The sequence below is a fragment of the Platichthys flesus genome, chromosome 8 (genome assembly GCF_949316205.1).
Source record: "Platichthys flesus chromosome 8, fPlaFle2.1, whole genome shotgun sequence".
NCBI lineage: Eukaryota > Metazoa > Chordata > Actinopteri > Pleuronectiformes > Pleuronectidae > Platichthys > Platichthys flesus.
The window spans coordinates 9,876,178-9,893,682 of NC_084952.1; the positions used below are offsets into that span (position 1 = coordinate 9,876,178).

The 17,505-nt window shown below is 42.6% G+C and overlaps 1 protein-coding gene across 9 annotated transcripts in view; it reads right to left on the reverse strand.

Annotated features, from left to right (window-relative positions):
• The window catches only part of mbnl3 (muscleblind-like splicing regulator 3), a 28,163-nt gene that overhangs the window by 10,101 nt on the left and 557 nt on the right, over positions 1-17,505 (reverse strand). For 7 of the 9 annotated variants that reach the window (XM_062393742.1, XM_062393740.1, XM_062393743.1 and 4 more), the window contains exons 2-6: positions 9,418-10,413; positions 3,744-3,908; positions 2,969-3,172; positions 2,632-2,874; positions 1,209-1,362 (exon numbers count right to left, since the gene is read on the reverse strand). In XM_062393742.1, the coding sequence (XP_062249726.1) occupies positions 1,209-1,362; positions 2,632-2,874; positions 2,969-3,172; positions 3,744-3,908; positions 9,418-9,591 (940 nt within the window). In that variant the 5' untranslated portion in view covers positions 9,592-10,413. Of the gene's footprint in view, positions 1-1,208; positions 1,363-2,631; positions 2,875-2,968; positions 3,173-3,743; positions 3,909-9,417; positions 10,414-10,810; positions 11,862-17,505 lie in introns of those variants that run through there. The other 2 variants (XM_062393736.1, XM_062393741.1) reach the window with 2 other exon arrangements.

The window sequence follows — 17,505 nt, forward strand, 5'->3', positions numbered from 1 at the left end:
GTCCACTGCTTGAAGCTGATGCAGAGAAATGATGCAGAGGATCTCGTGAGTATTAAGTATATCCAGGCAACAATAATCAAAATCTTCTGTATAATAACTAAGCCTGTGTATTCAGTATATTCTTTCTTCAGAACACAACACAAACTGTGTGGGGGTTTTGGCTGAGGAGCTGTTAAATTTAAGTATGTGGAATATCAATAATTCATGTCTGACAGGATTCAAGCCTTTCGCTGAGAAACTACTGTTTCTTTACAGCCCTGCATATATAATAACAAAATGAATTTGAAAAACTATTTTATTAACACGGCTTATGTATCTCTGAGATTATTTTCACGGCCACATCTTCCAGTGTAGAAAAATATCATTAGGGATGGCATTCTGTTATTATTATTCTAATGACAGGTTTTTTAAATTAACCGATTGTATGTGTAAGCTATAACATTTCAGAAAATAGAGAATTTTTTCTCTTGTTTTGTGAAAACAAAGTTTGTGAAAACACTTCTAAATCTGAATATTCAAGTCACAATTTAAGTAAATAAAACAACTTTTTAACATTAGAGGGATCTGAACCAGCAACTTGATTAAAAAGTTTAACAACTAAGCGGTTGGCAATGAATTCTCGGTCAGATGACAAATCAGTTAGTAGATGGATGGTTTTAGCCCAAATTTCATTTAATGAAACGTATTAAACTAAACATTTGCAGCCATAATGTCTTCCTTCAAATTAAGCTCTTATGTTCTGTGTGATCTTCTGTGGTATTGCAGCTAGCTGCTTCTTTCAACAGGATCTCCAGCATCTTGCAATGCATGTCCCCGCCGAGTCTGTTGTGATTACTGTAAGATATTTTCTTTGTAGTAAACTTTGTTTATGGCTCCAACTACTCTTATCATATCTGAACCGAGTGAATCGGATGCAAGCAGCACAGCAGCACAGCAGACAGAGGCAGGAAGAGAAGCATGTTATGATAGAATAGTTAAAGTTGAGCATGTTACATGATAAAGAAGCTTTCACAGAAAAAAAAAAAAGGAAACTGTTGCCACTGCTGCTGTAACGCCCCGCATCCCATAATACTACCCAGTTGTTTAACACCAAAATCCTGTGTGTTTATTGGTTCATGACACGTTTGAGTCAAGTATGAGGAGCCCATAACGGTTTAGCTCCTCCATACGCTCACACTGGATGGATGCTGAAGTGTGTGGAGACTCACCAGTGGGGATAAAGGCTTGTTGCTGCAGCTGCATGTTAGCCAGGGCCTGCTGGTAGTGGAACATGCTGGGGTTGAAGATAGCGGAAGCAGTTCCGTTGCTCTTCTCTACAATCTGCCTCTTTGGTAGCTGCTGCATGACCCCCGGCGGCAGAGCCTGGGCAGGGGAAGGAGAACCAGAAGAAGAAATTAATAATCAGCACTGGATCCTTACACTGATTTAACACTTCCCCTAAAGTAAAATGATCTGGTGTGATGTCAGGCAGTATCCTTTAGACTCAAGCTCCAGCTGACACAGATCATTTCTATTTCCCACCACAAGAGGACACTGCAGCATCTAAGATGCAGTAAAGTGATGTAGGACAGCCCAGAGGTCAGGCCAGGGGGGGAAATGGGATTTCTCAATTTTCATTCTCTAATGGGCCCAGTGTTGAGACTTCACACTGCAGTGGAGGACAAGACCAGGCCTTTGACACACACAAGAAATATGAATAAAACCAAAATGTATATGGGGGAAAAGACTTCCTTTAAAAAACAGTATAATATAGTAGGAAGTAATGTCATGCTGATGCAGGAACAAGTTTTTCATTAAACAACTTGATTTACCTCAGGCTGTAAAAATAATGTTCTAAAACTATTGAACAATTTAAATAGAAATTGTTTCTTTATTAGTTCCATGCACAATATTTTTGCGGTGTGTCCTGAATGTGCTGAATTGTCTTATTGACTAATTCTTACTAATTTAGTTTTTGTACAACTTATAAGGTTTAACAAATTTACCCTTTTTAGACCAAGTTCTCATGATATTTTTTTCTTTTTCGGAATAAAATATAACTGTTCACATTTGCTGCAATTCCTTTGCAATTAAATTATATAACGACATTTGGAACATTTGCCCACAGCCCTCGAGACCACACAGAACAGAACGAACAGGGATGGTGCATTTAAACAGCTGACGGCATAAACAGCCAAACCTTGAATTATCCTTTTTTATTTCTTTAACTACTTTGTATTTTAGTTTAGTGTTGTATTTTAGCTTCTTGCGTTTTCCTGCATCAGCTTGACCTGATTATCTTAAAGCTGCTCACAATGCAAACGTTAAATCTCGTAGCTTGCTTCACTCAAGCACAGCTGCAGGAGGAACTGAATCCTGAGAACACACTATCAAATTACAACACCCTGATCCTTCAATGCATCAGTTAATAATGTTCAAGTGCAGAGGAGGAAAGCCTCTGGTGTTTCACTGCAGATATTGAATTGTACCATTTGAGACGGTATTTATTTACACCTGAGTTTTTTATGCTGAAGGTTGCCATCTATCAAAAACTGTTGATAAAGCGTTCAACCTCTCGTGAACATTTGCTGTTGGTGCAAAGGGAATAGGTTCCCAGTGTGAGTCCGTGTCACTGTGCCACGACGGACTCACCAAGCCTGTGTTGGTGATTGTGTTCTGACTGGCCTGGTGCTGTGCAGCCTTGATCCTGGCCTGCAGGTGAGCAGGCGGGTGGAAGTACTTGCACTTGTCTCGGCTGCAGCGGCCCTTGATGTAGTCCATGCAGACTATGACCGAGTTCTCGCTGCAGTCCACCATGCCGGCCTCCAGGGGGTGAGCGTAGCGGCAGTCGCCCTCGCCCCGCGTGCAGTTACCGCGCTGAAATTCCCGACAAACCTGGCAGGGTCCAGAGGGAGCACGGCTCATCATTTACTTTTTATCATACTTTGGCCAAACATAGAAACACAACAGCTGCACACAGGCCACATACCTCCAGCTTGTCTGTGCGCAGATGTTTTTGTGCAGAGGTGCCGTTGCCCATGGCTGCCAGGCCGCTGGGACTCCCAGGGACGAGGAGGGGGGCACTGGGCAGCAGCTCAGGCATCAAGCCCATGCCTGGGCCCATGTGGCTCAGATAGGGACTGAACGCCATACTGGGACTCGTTGCCATGGAGGGCGTCATCGAGAATGTGGTCTGAGGGAGAGAGAGAGCAGCTGAGCCAAGGGAAGCTAAACAACAAGTTAAGGCAGAATTCACAGTAAAACTACAGGAAGCTAAAGAGGATTTGGTGGTAACATAATGAGTGCTATGGTTTTATTTATAGTACTGAGAAGAATTCAGTTACTGTGAGTGGCATGATAACTCTTTGAAGCATAGCAACATGAAAAAAGATGATGGCATATTTCTTGAAAAAGTCTTAGATGGCTGAACAAAATCAAACCATAACCATACAAAATAATTTAGATGAACTAAAGTTTTATCAAAACATAAGACAAAAACATTAAATTAAATACGATTAAATGCAATTTGCATAATAATTTCACTCGTAAAATACCTAGTAAATAAATTACTGGGATTATAAGGATTTTAAAATATAATTCTCACAGTACATGACCAGAAAGTCAAAGCAAAAAACTGGGAAAAATCCCCTTCTCTCTTTTGTAGAAAGAGAGAAATTGTGAAAAATCCTGCCAGCAAGTTCCACCTGCAGGCATGTCTGTGTTCCTTTGCATTTGTTAAGAAAGTTTTACTGTGGCCTGCTCACTATGGGCTGCAGCTGGGTTCCAGGCAGCATAAACTGCATCTGTTGAGCCAACATGGCAGCCGCCGCCTTCTGCTGGATCAGGTTGTTCCTCCCGTTAATCTCCAGCTGGGTTTTCAGGTGTGGAGGTGGGTGCAGGTATTTACAGTTCTCACGTGTGCAGCGTCCCTGAGGAGGAGGAGGAGGAGGAGAGTGGGAACAGACACTTTACGGTGACATGTCAGGGAAATATTAATATTATGATTGAGGCTAAATCAATGAACCCATCTAAGTTCAGCTGAGGACTTATCATCAAGCACAATTTGTTGAACTAAAAGAGTCTGACGTGTTTTCCGGTAAACGTGTCTGTGAATTGTCTTGTAAATTATGTAGAAATAAAGCACTAATGAAGTCCCTGAAGATCTTATGTTGCATAATTCATGCAACACTTTCTGAAAGAGTCCATTGCATTAAAGCATGTTATACTGCATTCACCAATAAACTGAGCAAAACAGAATCATCACTTTGTTTTGACAAATACACACAGTAATTACACCTAAAAAGGCCATTTAGTTAAAATCAAAGTGTACATTTAAATTCAAACTTTCACTGACACTTTCTTAGGCACTTTGAAATGCCAGGTGTAGTATTTGAGTCAGCTTTGGCTTTTCCACAGTGGGAGACATCAAATAAACCCCAGTGACAAGAGATAAAACTGGAGAGTGAGAACATATGCTCCAGTCTCACTGTCCTGTGTGACTGACACTGTATCTCTGTGTGGGAGCCATCACAGCAACAGAGAGATCAACAACTTTACAGAGAGAGAGTGAAAATAAATATATAATGATACTTGTTTAGTTCAGAGAGGAGATCAAATGAGTAAATCTCCTTCATAACAATATGATGGATTATTATATTAGCAACATTTTATCATTTTAAAAGACGTTATTGCCAAACCTGAGAAGGTGCACACATAATTATCAAACATGCTTATTCATAAACAAAGCGCATCATGTGTAACTCTTTTGTGTATCTGTACACACTGGACTAAAACGGTCCTGTGTGCAAGGCTTTAAATAACATTAGAATATAACGCTTATATTTTCCCTAATGATAAATTAATCTGACACTGTAATCAACGTTTTAGGGATGCAACTAACGATTATGCCACGAACAGAAAAAAATCTGCATTTTTGGATTAATCGTTTAGTTAATAAAAGCTTGCAAATGTTTCAATTACTTAATAATGACCTTAATACACTGATGTATTGCTGTACTTTACTTTCCTGCCTCAGCAGTCACTGGCACACATCATTTTGTTCTGAAATAATTCTTCATGCCCCATTTCACTTGTCATTTTTGGCTTCACGACAAATTCTCAATCAAATTTTGAGCCGGGTACTTAAAAGCAATTCATTTGGTCACAAGCTGCCGTTAAAGCAGTGTCCTTCATCCCTGCCAGAGTCTGTGGGGAAGGTGAAGATGGTGCTGCAGGAACACTGCAGGTCAACACGCGCTCAGAGGAGGAACTGCAGTCTGCATTAAACCCCCTGGGCCGGCAGCAGCTGTCTTCCCCTGCGGATGTGCTGTTAACACGCTAAACTACCTCCACTGAGAGTCAGCTGCATCCTCTGTCAGCAGACCACAGAGACACAAGACATCTCTCATTATGTGAGCGCCACACGAGCATGCTGCACAACTGAAGACAAACTGACGTCACAGTGCAGAGACTATGACGTTGATGGATGATGCCGTGCTGAGATGCATAAAAAAAAGGGTTTAGCATCAAGGACAACTGCGTGAATCCAGTGTCTCCAGTACCGGCAACCCAGAGAGACTCATATTACACAGCAGACAACAAATTATACAGCATGTAGCAGCTTGAAACATGGCCAGGGTGCTACATGGGCTCACACAAGCACTCTCACCTACAGCCGAGACGTGAGCGAGCTTTGCGTCAGGGAGCTGTGCGTTCAGGGATGAGTCTGTAACGAGGAGCGAGGCCCATGAGCCCAGCAATGCTGCTAAAGCTCACAGGGAAAGAAAAGCACTTTTAATGAGCCGGGTGATAAAGCGTACGCGGTGTTTGCTGCGAAGACACAAAAGCTGGACAAAATGACAGACTGAATTGTTGTGCTCTGGCAACACAAAGACTGATTCGGGTGAAAGAGCTTCATAAAAGCTAGAACAACTGGGGAAGAGAAAGAGGCCAAGAAGTGGTGTTGATGGGAGAACTGGGTGCGGAATCCTCCTTTTGGTAGCCATAGCAACACATCAAGCAACACAGAGAAAGCCCTGTAAATACAGTGGGTTGTTGTTGTTGCTCTCAGGGAGAGGAGAGAGAAATGACTTTGTTAAACAGGATCGCTGCAGAAATCTTAACCGTTACCATTATCGTTTTTTTTGTATTTTGTATTATCTCCTTATATTAAACATGCAGATATTCATAGATGCCCTCAGACATTTTGTTTTTTTGATTTGTGAAATATGTATTTTTTTTCTTGACAAATTGCAAAGAAATTTGGTATTTGTTATTTGGACAAAAGAAGCATTTTCGAGGCGTTGTCGTTGGATCTGACAACTTTGTCATCTTTTGTATTTTACATCATGTTGCAGACCAAATATTTAAGTTGCTGCAGATTACTCAATAACAGAATGAATTGTAACTTGCATCCCAAACCACCCAAGCCATCCAAAAGTCACTCTACAAATCTACAGTATAATGTGCAGATGTGACGTCCACACTAATCACATGAGATGACAGCAGCAGTCCAGATAACAAGGTAAAAAGAACTGGGAGGTGAGCTCCCCCCCCCCCTCCCCTGCAGCAGGTTCAGACCAACCACACAGAGCTAATGGAGGAGCAACAGGGAACGACAGCGGTCGGGTAGGACCGAGCCGGAGTTACCAGATATGGGAGTGACGGTGATGAGGAGGAGGGAGGCCATTAGCAGATAAATCCATGAAAGTAACAAACATCCTCCCTTCAGTGGGCAGCAGGGGGAAGGAGGGATGCTGTCGGGCGGCTCTGCGGCGCACAGCACAGCATGTGGCGCTTCTTTGTTTTTCTAGTCAGTCGACCAAACACAACTGTCAGCTGAGTTTAACCCTGAACAACAATGTGGATGGAAACACTGGTGTAAAGAGGTGGTTGCTGATACACTGGGCTGGCACCAGAGCTCTGCTGCGGCTCCTGATAAAGAAGGCCGCTTTGACCTTCAACTCTCACCAACTTCAGTTCTTTCTCAAGCTTACAACATGACCCTGCGGCTTCCGACAGCCAAACATGGCCTTTTCATAATCGCTCTCTGCCTTTGGTACAAAGCAGCTCGTCTCTTCCTCCCATCGATACAACCAGTATAGAGCCAGGCTGTTGCTCTGTGCTAAAAACAGCCGTGCCACTCAGGAAGATCAAACTATCCAATGGGTGCGCACTCCTGTGCTGTTGCTAGGCCCCCCTCTTTTTCTCTCTCTCCCTCTCTCTCTCCCTTTCTCTCTCTCTCTCTCTCTCTCCATAGCTCCCTCCTGCTCTGGAGGACATAATACAGAAAAATGGCTGAATAATAAATTCTAACTCAATAAAGCAGGAGACAGCAGCTGCACTCAGACAGAGAGCCCCCTGTCTTGGTCTCACTTTTTCGCTGCAGGAAAGCCGGTCGAACAAAACCTCCAGCAAAAACACACGTGCATCCAGACGCACACCCTGACACAGACAGACACAGCCAATTCTTGATTACGGCACAATTGTCCTTTTATAGTCAAAGCGTTTCTAAAATACAGCACAGCATCACATCACTTGTCAGAGCGTCAGGTTTTCTGATCTGTCTGAGTCGTGATAATACCGTGGTTCTGTGGTGGAAGAGAGAGGATCAGAGTCAGGGGAGCAGCTGCAGCGATGACCGACTAGCCCACATCAGAGGTGGAGCAGAGCAGGAGATTACATGTCGGCCAAATGGAAATAATTAATATATTGATAAGAGAGAAGGTGGACGTGTTTCCGACACGTGTTTAGAGCTAGAGAATGCTGTTTCAGCTTGCCTGGTTTAAATCAGGGTTGGGCGATATGACGATATACAGTGGACACTGAGAATCCTGGATTCTGACAAATATCAGCATGTGTTTGATTTAATATCTAAATGAATACGATGAGTATTAAATGATATGTAATGACAGCAACAAGGAGGTGTATTTAAAGAATAAAGATTAGCTTAATATCTGCATTACAAGAGTCATTAAACTAATAAGAGGGCTTTAGAAATAACATAAGTTAAATCATGGGTGGAATGAAATCCATTACAATCATAGAACATACAACTTGTCGGGTATGATCCATTGATTTGACCATTTATACAAAAACAACTGTGTGTATTGCATGTATTATTATTATTATTGTTATTATTATTTCAAGCATTGCTTAAATCAATAGCTATAATATGGTAGTATGTGATTTATATGATCTTTAGCCGGTGTTATGAAGTATGTTGATTGGGCGCCATAGTAACCTAGTGGTGTAGGACAGTGTTACAGGCCTGTATGTCATTCGCCGGTCTCTCGTCCAACACCTCCTTCATGTTTCTATGTATATGATCTAATGAAGTCAAATTCCACTTAAAATAAAACGTAATATATAATAGGTAATTTGGTGGATTAATGTATGTATATAGAAGATTGTAAGCCTTAAAAGAGCTGTAAACAATAATTCTCTCTGATATAAAGTGTTGTAATGGCGTCCTCTGTAGAGAATGATGTCACACATCTGTGTGAAGTGATACAAGCTTCTCTGTTCTTTGTCCGGGTGCTGGTTCATGTGAGTGCACGTGAATCCCTCCCTATTAAAACGTTTCTTCTCTTCAGACGTATCTAAAGCCTCCAGTTCTGATCAGTGGTGAAGCATAAATGTCACCCAGGGTCACGAACAGATTTTAACCCGTTCTGCATTGAAACACTGTAAACACATCTGTCACACAACCGAAAAAAGCTTCGACTTTTATATAGAGTCGGCGGGCTACACACAGCATGACACAACTATCCTGATGATGCTAGCAGTGCTAACTGGCTGCTAGCTTGTGATTGTGTGTTTAGGGGCTGATTACAGAGAGCGTCCCAACACCAATCGACCATGGACTCAACACCTCGGGAGCTGTGGCCGACCAAGCCTTCGTTTAGGTCCGGGAGCCTGATGCTATTGCAACATCTCGTCGCAATGAATATTATATATATAACCTTTAGATGCACTTTATTTTGACAGTAACCTATACTGCTAATATGAATTGCTTAAACAGCTAACACCAACTGACATAGTTTGCACAATTTCCCTCAGTAAATTGTTGAAACGATTGAGCTGCATCTTTTTCATTGAAGAATTCAATTAGCGGATGACGCCTTAAACAAGAGACAGACTCATGAAGTATTTGACTTTTAAAACAACACCTCTGCTGTTTCTTCAGATTTGAGCCACTTGACCTGAAATAAATACCATATCCACTATGAAACTACAGGAAGCCTTTGTGTGTGTCTATGGGTGTGTTTGTGTATGTGTCGAATAAGCGGGCACCAGCTTAACTTCAGTATTTATACAATACTTTGCAGAACCAGATGGCATCAACGGACCTGACGTTAACCATAATACACACGTCTAAACAAACATGATGTAAATGGCAGGTGTCGATGATGAGCGCAGTGTGTGTCGCACCGTTACCTTCAGCGAGTCGAAGCAAGCGATGACTCGGCCGTTCTCCACATGGCAGCTCCGGGCGGGGTGGGCGAACTTGCACTCGGCATCAGACCTTGAGCAGGTGCCTCTCTGAAACTCGCGACACACTTCCAGGGTCAGCCATTTGGTGTCCCGTCCCATGCTCATGCTGACGGCCATCGGAGACGCTCACAAAGCACTAAGCAGATGGACGGAAAGATGTCTGACGAGTGCAAGGGTGACTAATGTCCATGCACGAAAAAAGAATCCCCGGCAAAACAGAGAGGAAAGAGAAGCAAAACTATTCTCAGTTTTGTCCTCAGAACAAATAGGCAGCGAGTCCTTGCGTTCAATGTATTTTGGGGGATGTTTATTAGTTCTTCCTGGGAAATGTGGCAGCTGAAGTGTCACTGGGGCGAGATAGAGGGCCGTGACCGTGAGCAGAGGCCAGCTCCGTCTCAAAAAAAAAGAGGGAGAAACAGAAACTACTCTGAGGACATCACTCTGGAATGCTTAGATATGTTGCTGAGCATCTGCGCCTTCGTCTGACTCAAAGGACGCCCGCCGTAAGTCACTGTTACATTCACGTCAACATGGCCGAGGCTGTGGTAGTCTCTGTGGGGCTAATATCTTTCGGAAGATGACTGTAGGGAGGGAAAAAGCAGAACCTCGTATAGGGAAGGTTTCCCTGCACTGATGAGACGAGGTGGCGGCTCCGCTCAGGATATGTCGGGACTGCAGCTCAGCAACATGGGATGGACGACTGTGGGTGTCAGGATGAAATATAGCCTCGGTTCAAGGCCAAACACACACTAAGCCCCGTCCTGCTCTCATCCAGCAAAGTCAGACGGCAGCAGACAACCCCTTCTCAGTAGGCCCTTCAGAGTTCCACTTCCTCCTCTTACTTCAGTCTCTTTCTCATCCCTCCTTCGCTGTCCTTTATTCCTCCGTTGTCATCCTCCTCACTGACCTCTCTTCTGCATGTCCTTGCGTGTTGTCTTGCTGTGGATTGCAAAAGCAGAAGGGCAAACATTAATCCAAGGCATGAACATAAACAGGCAGCCTGTTGAGGAGAAAGATATGAATGTGAAGCCGCAACCTTGTGTGGAGCTTGTTTAAGCGGAGGGTGATGAGGACCAAGAGGCAGGAGGGTGGACGCGTCAGAGCAAAAGAGAAAAAGCAAGGACAAACACATAGGGGAGCGCAGCATACGGGAGGGAGGGAGGCAGCAATGAACAGCAAAGGGCAAGCTACGTCTTGATTAAGTGATACGAGGGAAAGAGAGAGAGACAGAGAGAGGGAGAGGGAGGAAGAGAGAGGATGGAGGGAGATTGCAGGCAGGACAGAGACGTCACTTCAACTCCCCTGAGCTCCGCGGAGCAGAAAGTAACTGACTAACTTGATAGGAATCCAGCTGCAGTATACTGGGAACAGTGGTGTCCTTGAGGTGGCACAGGCTGGCACACGTGGTCGACACCGATGACTCCCAGACATTCGTTAATGTGAGGGGAAGAGGCAGGAAAGAGAGAGACTGGGCAGAAAGGAGAAGGGGTAATTCTTCACAACTGCTGTGCTCAATGCAGAGCAGCAGCCAACCGGGCGAGCTTTTGCAGGCAGGCAGGACACGTCACCGACCAATGACAGGGCCGTTTCCACAGCAGCTCCTCCCTCCACAGAGCCCACCCTTGTTCCTCCCAGGTTTTTTTTTTTTTTTTTTTCCACTGGTACAGCACAGTCATGGCTGAGCCACATGTTAATATTCAAACTGTACAACAATGCAGAGCGGACTCCGAACAGCTTTGTCTTCCACACAGACAAGGTGGAGGAAGTCTTGATGCAAGGGAGAAGCATGCAGGCAGGGAGCAGAGGGACGTGTCCAGACAGTAACTGAACACAGATAATAAATCACTGCAATAAAAATAAAGTACGATTTAGGAAGGCAAAGTCCAAACTGTATTAAAGACATGAGATAAATTGAAGAGGAAGCAGGGCTACCTTGTATGAGACGCTGTGGTAAATGAACGCCCAAGTGAATAATCAATAGGCAAGATGCAGGAGAGGAGGAGCACAGCAAATAGGAGGAGGAGATGGGCAGATATTATCACTCTCTGTGTCTGATGGCGGTAGACACAGACGGATGAACGGTGGGAGGGGGGGCTGTTTAGGAACGAGCGTGTGTGTGTGTGTGTGTGTGTGAGAGCGTGCAGATAGATAGCCCAGTAGGAACACACCGCAATGGAGTGGGTGAAGGAGAGATGAGGGGAGAGGGACTGATACACCCACCTTCAAACACAAGATCTTAAAAAAAAAGAAAAGAAAGGCAGGATGAGACAGGAGCAGGTACAGCTACTGCTCTGCTGGCTTTACCATCCTGCTCGGCTGTTCCTCCCCCCTCTGCCCCGTCTACCTACAGATCAATAGAAACTTTTCTGTGTGTGTGTGTGTGTGTGTGGGTGTGTGTGTGTGTGTGTGTGTGGGGGGGGGGGGGCAGCTCTGCATGTCCTGCATTCACGTCCACATCAGCTTGCGCGCGCTCCCTGACGACGCAGCTCAGCAATATGCAAACCTGCATCATCCAAATGCTTCTCAGCAACAATCCCTGATCACCCCCCCCCCCCCCCCCCCCCCCCCTCGCTCTCACCACACCAGACACCAAATGGCGCACATGTGCCATTGCACCCATTCCTGGAAAGCTACACAGCAACACTGGCTCTCCTCCAAATCCATTCCAGCTTCTGCTCCACCCTGTACCTTTGAATATGCACAGTGACGACCTGTCACCGACACATGTTTTTTTTCAGGAGTTTCAACCCCCCACAAAAAAAAATCCACCAACTGTTTAACCAAGCCTTTCCTTGTTAGCTTTGTCTTTGGCCTCCATCGGGGCTACTGGGAGACAATGGGCACAGTTAAAAATAGAGAAATCATGCCATGACAAAATATACATGTGGATTAAAGTGAGAAGCCCGGGGGTTGTGTTTGCTCCTGAACAGACAGAGCGACAGGGGAGAGCTGTCTGAAAACCAGTGGATTTAATATTCAGACAGCGAGTAGGTTTTTATTAATTAGTTACTCATAAGTGGGCGCAACCACTTTATCTCCAAACACAGAACTTTAGGACGTGGGACATGATCATGGACAGATGACTCACCAATAACTATACGCCAAAACTGCTGAACATCAAAATGCCAAAATGCTTTAACGTTTAGAAGGTACAGTGTATTCCATATTCAACAACTCATTTTAAGTTGTTGCTTAAAGGCAAAGTGTTCTGATAGGATCTTGCAGTTATTTGGTCAAGAATTGTGACCAAATGATGACCATGGAGGAGAGGTCACTACATTCTAAGGGTGTCAACAATGTGTGTAAATGTTATAGCAATTTTACCGTCACTCATTGAGGTACTTAACTCTAACCCACTAACAGACTAAATGTCAACTTCATATCAGCACTGAAGGAAAAGTCAGAAATCTACATTGTAAACCAGGAATGTCATGAATTCTGTGCCAATCACCATCATTTGTGGTGCTTGATGAAAAGTCAGAGGGTCCTGAAAGTCATGAGGATTAAATATCTGAGGACAATGAATGGCTGTGCAAAATGCCATGGCAATCCATTTCAATGTGGCTGAGATATTTCAGCAGACGAGCAACAGACCTACGGCCTGAAACTGCCATCTGTACGTTTGAAAAGCAGTACACACGTGATGGTTTACCCCATGAAAGTTCAGCTTGTGACTGATCTGCACATTAGTCAATTAATAATTCATCAACAGCAGTAGACAAATATAACCTCCAACAGTAAAATTCATCATTTTTTTTAACCAGAATGCAACATTTCCACAGTTAGCCATCATTCGGGTTTAAGAATTAAAAAAACATACCAGAGTTGTCAGAGTTTTAAGAAACCCGACAAACAGCCACACTTCCTCAAAATGCACGGAAACAGTGACATGGATCATCTGCAGTTAAGTAAAACCCAAAATGTCTAATAGCAATCATTTGATGCTTTGCAGTCCTTTTTTTAAAGATAGTGCTGTGGAGGTTAAACATCGCACAACCCTATATCCACAGCAGCGATAAAACAAGGAGGCTGTGAGACACACAGGCTTAACAAACAGCTGAGGAGAAACTAATTAATATGCAATAATAGGAGTGAATAGAAATTGGCTTGAAATGTTCTTACATCTAAATATTTATGAAGAATTCTGCTCGAGCAGAAAGGGCTGGATGCTACATGCTCAAGGCTGCATTCGCACCCACAGTCCACAAATATCTCAAAAGACTGATGAATGGCTTTATTCATTCATACTCGACTGAATTCATAAGAAAGCATGAAAATAAACTTTAAGCATGATAGGATATTCTGGGACTGCAAGTGACAATTACTTTTATTACAAAAATAATATATTGATTATTTTTTTAGATGAAACGATTAATTTTCTGGTCTATGAAATGTCAGACATTAGTGAAAAATGCTTTTTATAATTTCCTACATCTCAAGGCAATTTATTCAGATTTAAAACTGAAATATATTCAGTTTACTGTGATAGATGACAAAATAGTTTAATCCACTACAAAATTGTTGCATATTAATTTGATATCGACCAATCGTAATAGCTCTGATATTACTGTTTTTATTTTCAATTATTCGCTCATTGTTTTTTTGATTAATCGATAAATGAAAGGCCAAAAGGGAGAAGATGTCATTATAAAATCTAAAACTGTTCAATCTAATATCATAGATGATAAAAAAAAGTAGCAAATCCTAAGATTGAAGAGGCTGGAACTAGAAAATAATTATAAATGAAATATTTTTTCTTTCGGTCAATGAATCAATTGTTTCAGCTTTAATTCAGGCGCCTACTCACTCTACATTGTGTACAGAAATAGTTTCTGCTTTCTGAACAGCTTACGCCAGCATTAACAGTCATACAGGGATGTGGACAGCTGAATATGAACTGCCTTGGTTTTAACAGTCACTGTGCGGCTACCTTCAGGTGTCTGCAGGGAGAAGAGCAGTTGGGGGTCAACATGTAGGTGGAAGAGGACATGGGGTAAGGAGGACGGTTGGGGGGGGGGGGGGGGGGGTTGCTGTTGACTCCAGCGCACTGCGTCCCTCATCAAACACAGTGCACCAAAGAGCTACCTACAGAGTAACCTTCACCAGAGCGCTGACGTCAGCATCATGGCTGGTGTGTGCAGGCCGGGTTCCACCTGAACAGACGGCCCTGCTGCACCTTATCAGCTGAAAGTTATATCTGTGAAACCTGAACGGGTCACACATGCAGTCAGTGGAAGTCAGAGTGACACATTAACACTTGTGGGGAAACCTTTAATTTCTACTCTTAGATTTTCCCCTCTGCTCATTTGTGTATCAGGAGCCTGGTGGCCAGGAGTATTCTGAGAGCCATGATTAGTGCTTTCATTTTTTGCCAGTGGTTGATGGAACTGAATTTATTTTGAGTTCCTCTCCATTAGGAGCATCAAGGCAAATACAGTATAAGGGAATTTAAAGTGTTATGAGATGATACTGGAGTTGAAGTGGTAATTGAAATAAATCACAGTACTTCAAAAACCGTCAAATTGACAGTTAAAATTGAAGAACTAAAATAAATTATAGCTGTATTCTAACTTTGGAGAGAAGTGTCGGTTTAAGATTGAGTGCTCAGTGAAGCTGATATCAGCTACAGTGAAAATGCCAAAAACAAGATTAGGGAATATATTTAAACATATTTTGAAAATACAATTCAGCATGTAAGATGCTGTTATTAAACCTTAATGACAAAGACATTTTATTGTGGCTGGATATTTCACAATTTAACCATAAACTTTTTTACGAATACATATGAAGACTATATATAAAAAGAAAAACACAAATAAAACCAAATAAATTGAACTTCAATTAAGGAATTTGCTTTTTTCTAAGGTTTTGCAGTTGAAATATGTGAAATAGTTGAGATAATGAATATATATATATATATATATAAAATATATATATATATATACATAAGTATACATATTTGAATGACAGCTTAAACTCAAGAGCTGAAAGTGTCCATTTAAGTTTCTGATTAGTTCTGATAAGTTTCAGCTTATCTGGAGTTCCCATCATTCCCAGCAGCCTGGGGAATTGAAATTATGAAAATCACAGGTAGTTTTACAACAAATCCTAAAGTAGCTCATCACCGCCTTTGATAGTTACACAGTAACACTACAATTACTCTTTAGAGAGCAGTGACACGTTCATGTGCCAAACGGGATAACATCCATGGGCAGATGATTGATTAAAAAGTAAAAGGTGAGATAACTGCAAATCACAATTAGAGTGAGACCAAGCAGCCTGGAGGGGGGGGGGGGGGCAAAGTAATTAGGTTAAATATCAATAATCCTTTCAGCTCATTAAAGCACCACAGCTCTAACCCATTCAAATAAACACACAACAATTCCATCACACAATACAACTAGTGCTGATTTTACAGTTGAACCAATACTGTGTTGTTCGCATAACATTTTGATTTGTGTATTGCTGCCGTGTTGTTGGCAAACTGTTTTATTAGCACCGTAAAAAGATGAAGCCTCACCAGCAATGAATGTTGGTCTGTGTCGGAGGGGAAATGAAAACAGGTTACGTGGCTGCGTTCATGTGTGCGTGTTTCTTTCACTTTAAGGGAATAAACTTTGTTTTGCCGTTGTTGTGAGTCTGGCCTCACGAGTTCAAATGGCTGTTCGAGGCTCATATTTTGTTTTTAGCGATACGGTTAGAATAAGGTCAAGGTTGGCGTTGGGGTGAACTGGGGTGAAGCACTATGTAAACAAGTGTCCTCACAACTACAGAAAGACCAACATGGCTGTCTGGTTCAGTTTAGCTCGACTGGTGCAGAGTCCACAGTCTAAAGGGAACTCGTCCTGACTGGCTGTATCTTTCACTAACAACAAAGTAGTGGCGACACAATGTGCATGGAAACAACATAGAGTGTATGAAGGCAACTAGTGTCATCAACTGGGTCTGCCATGGTGGTTGGTGTGTGTGTGTGTGTGTGTGTGTGTGTGTGTGTGTGTGTGTGTGTGTGTGTGTGTTTGTGTGTGTGTGTGTGTGTGAGCCATCTGAACCAACAAGGTAAACAAGAACAAGGCTCAATCTCCTGAACTGAAACGACACATACACATATGTGAATGTTGGCTGCAGACGTACACACGCACACAAATTTGTGCAGCTATCCTTATTAAGACTTTGCATTGACGTCCATTCGTTGTGGACAGCCAAACAAACACCTTATCCATGACCAACTCCTGCATAACCACAACCTTGATCTAAACCCAATTTACACTTACTCCGAATCTTAACCAGAAACTAAGAAATTAAGTTTCGCTTGGTGGAACCAGGTTAAGGTCCTAATGCGGTCTACTTGTACATGGTCGGTGTTTATATTGGAAAAGGTCCTTAAGAGGTAAATACAAATGAGTGCACAAACACACACGTGCCCGCACACGCACACAAGTGCCCGCACACGCACACACGTGCCCGCACGCACACACACGCACACACACACACACACACACACACACAAACACACTCAAAGACACACTTGTTTCAAGGACATTGCAATGACTTACATTAATTTCCTGTAGACTAATCCTAACCTTCACCATAACCTTAAACTAAACCTTACCTAAACCTTAACCAAACCTAAACCTAACCTTAACTTAACCTAAACTTATTCTTAACCTTAACCTGACCTTAAAGTCACCTTTACTTAACCAACCGAGCATAAACTAAACCTGACCTTCACTTAACATAAAACTTACCTTAAAACATGTCTTACCCTTAGAGGTTCAGTTTGTAGAATTTAGTGACATCTAGTGTTGAAGATGCATGTTGCAGCTGAACACCCCTCACCTCACCCTCCCCTTTCAAACATGATTGAGAACCTGTGGAATCCTTCAGTTCTCATAAAAACTCAAAGGGTGTGTATATTGTCCAGTCTGGGCTACTGTTAAAAACATGGCGGCCTCCATAAAGTGGACTGGCTCCCAATGTGAATATAAAACATTTGTATATGCAAAAGGGTTAATTTTTTTTTTTTTTGTACAA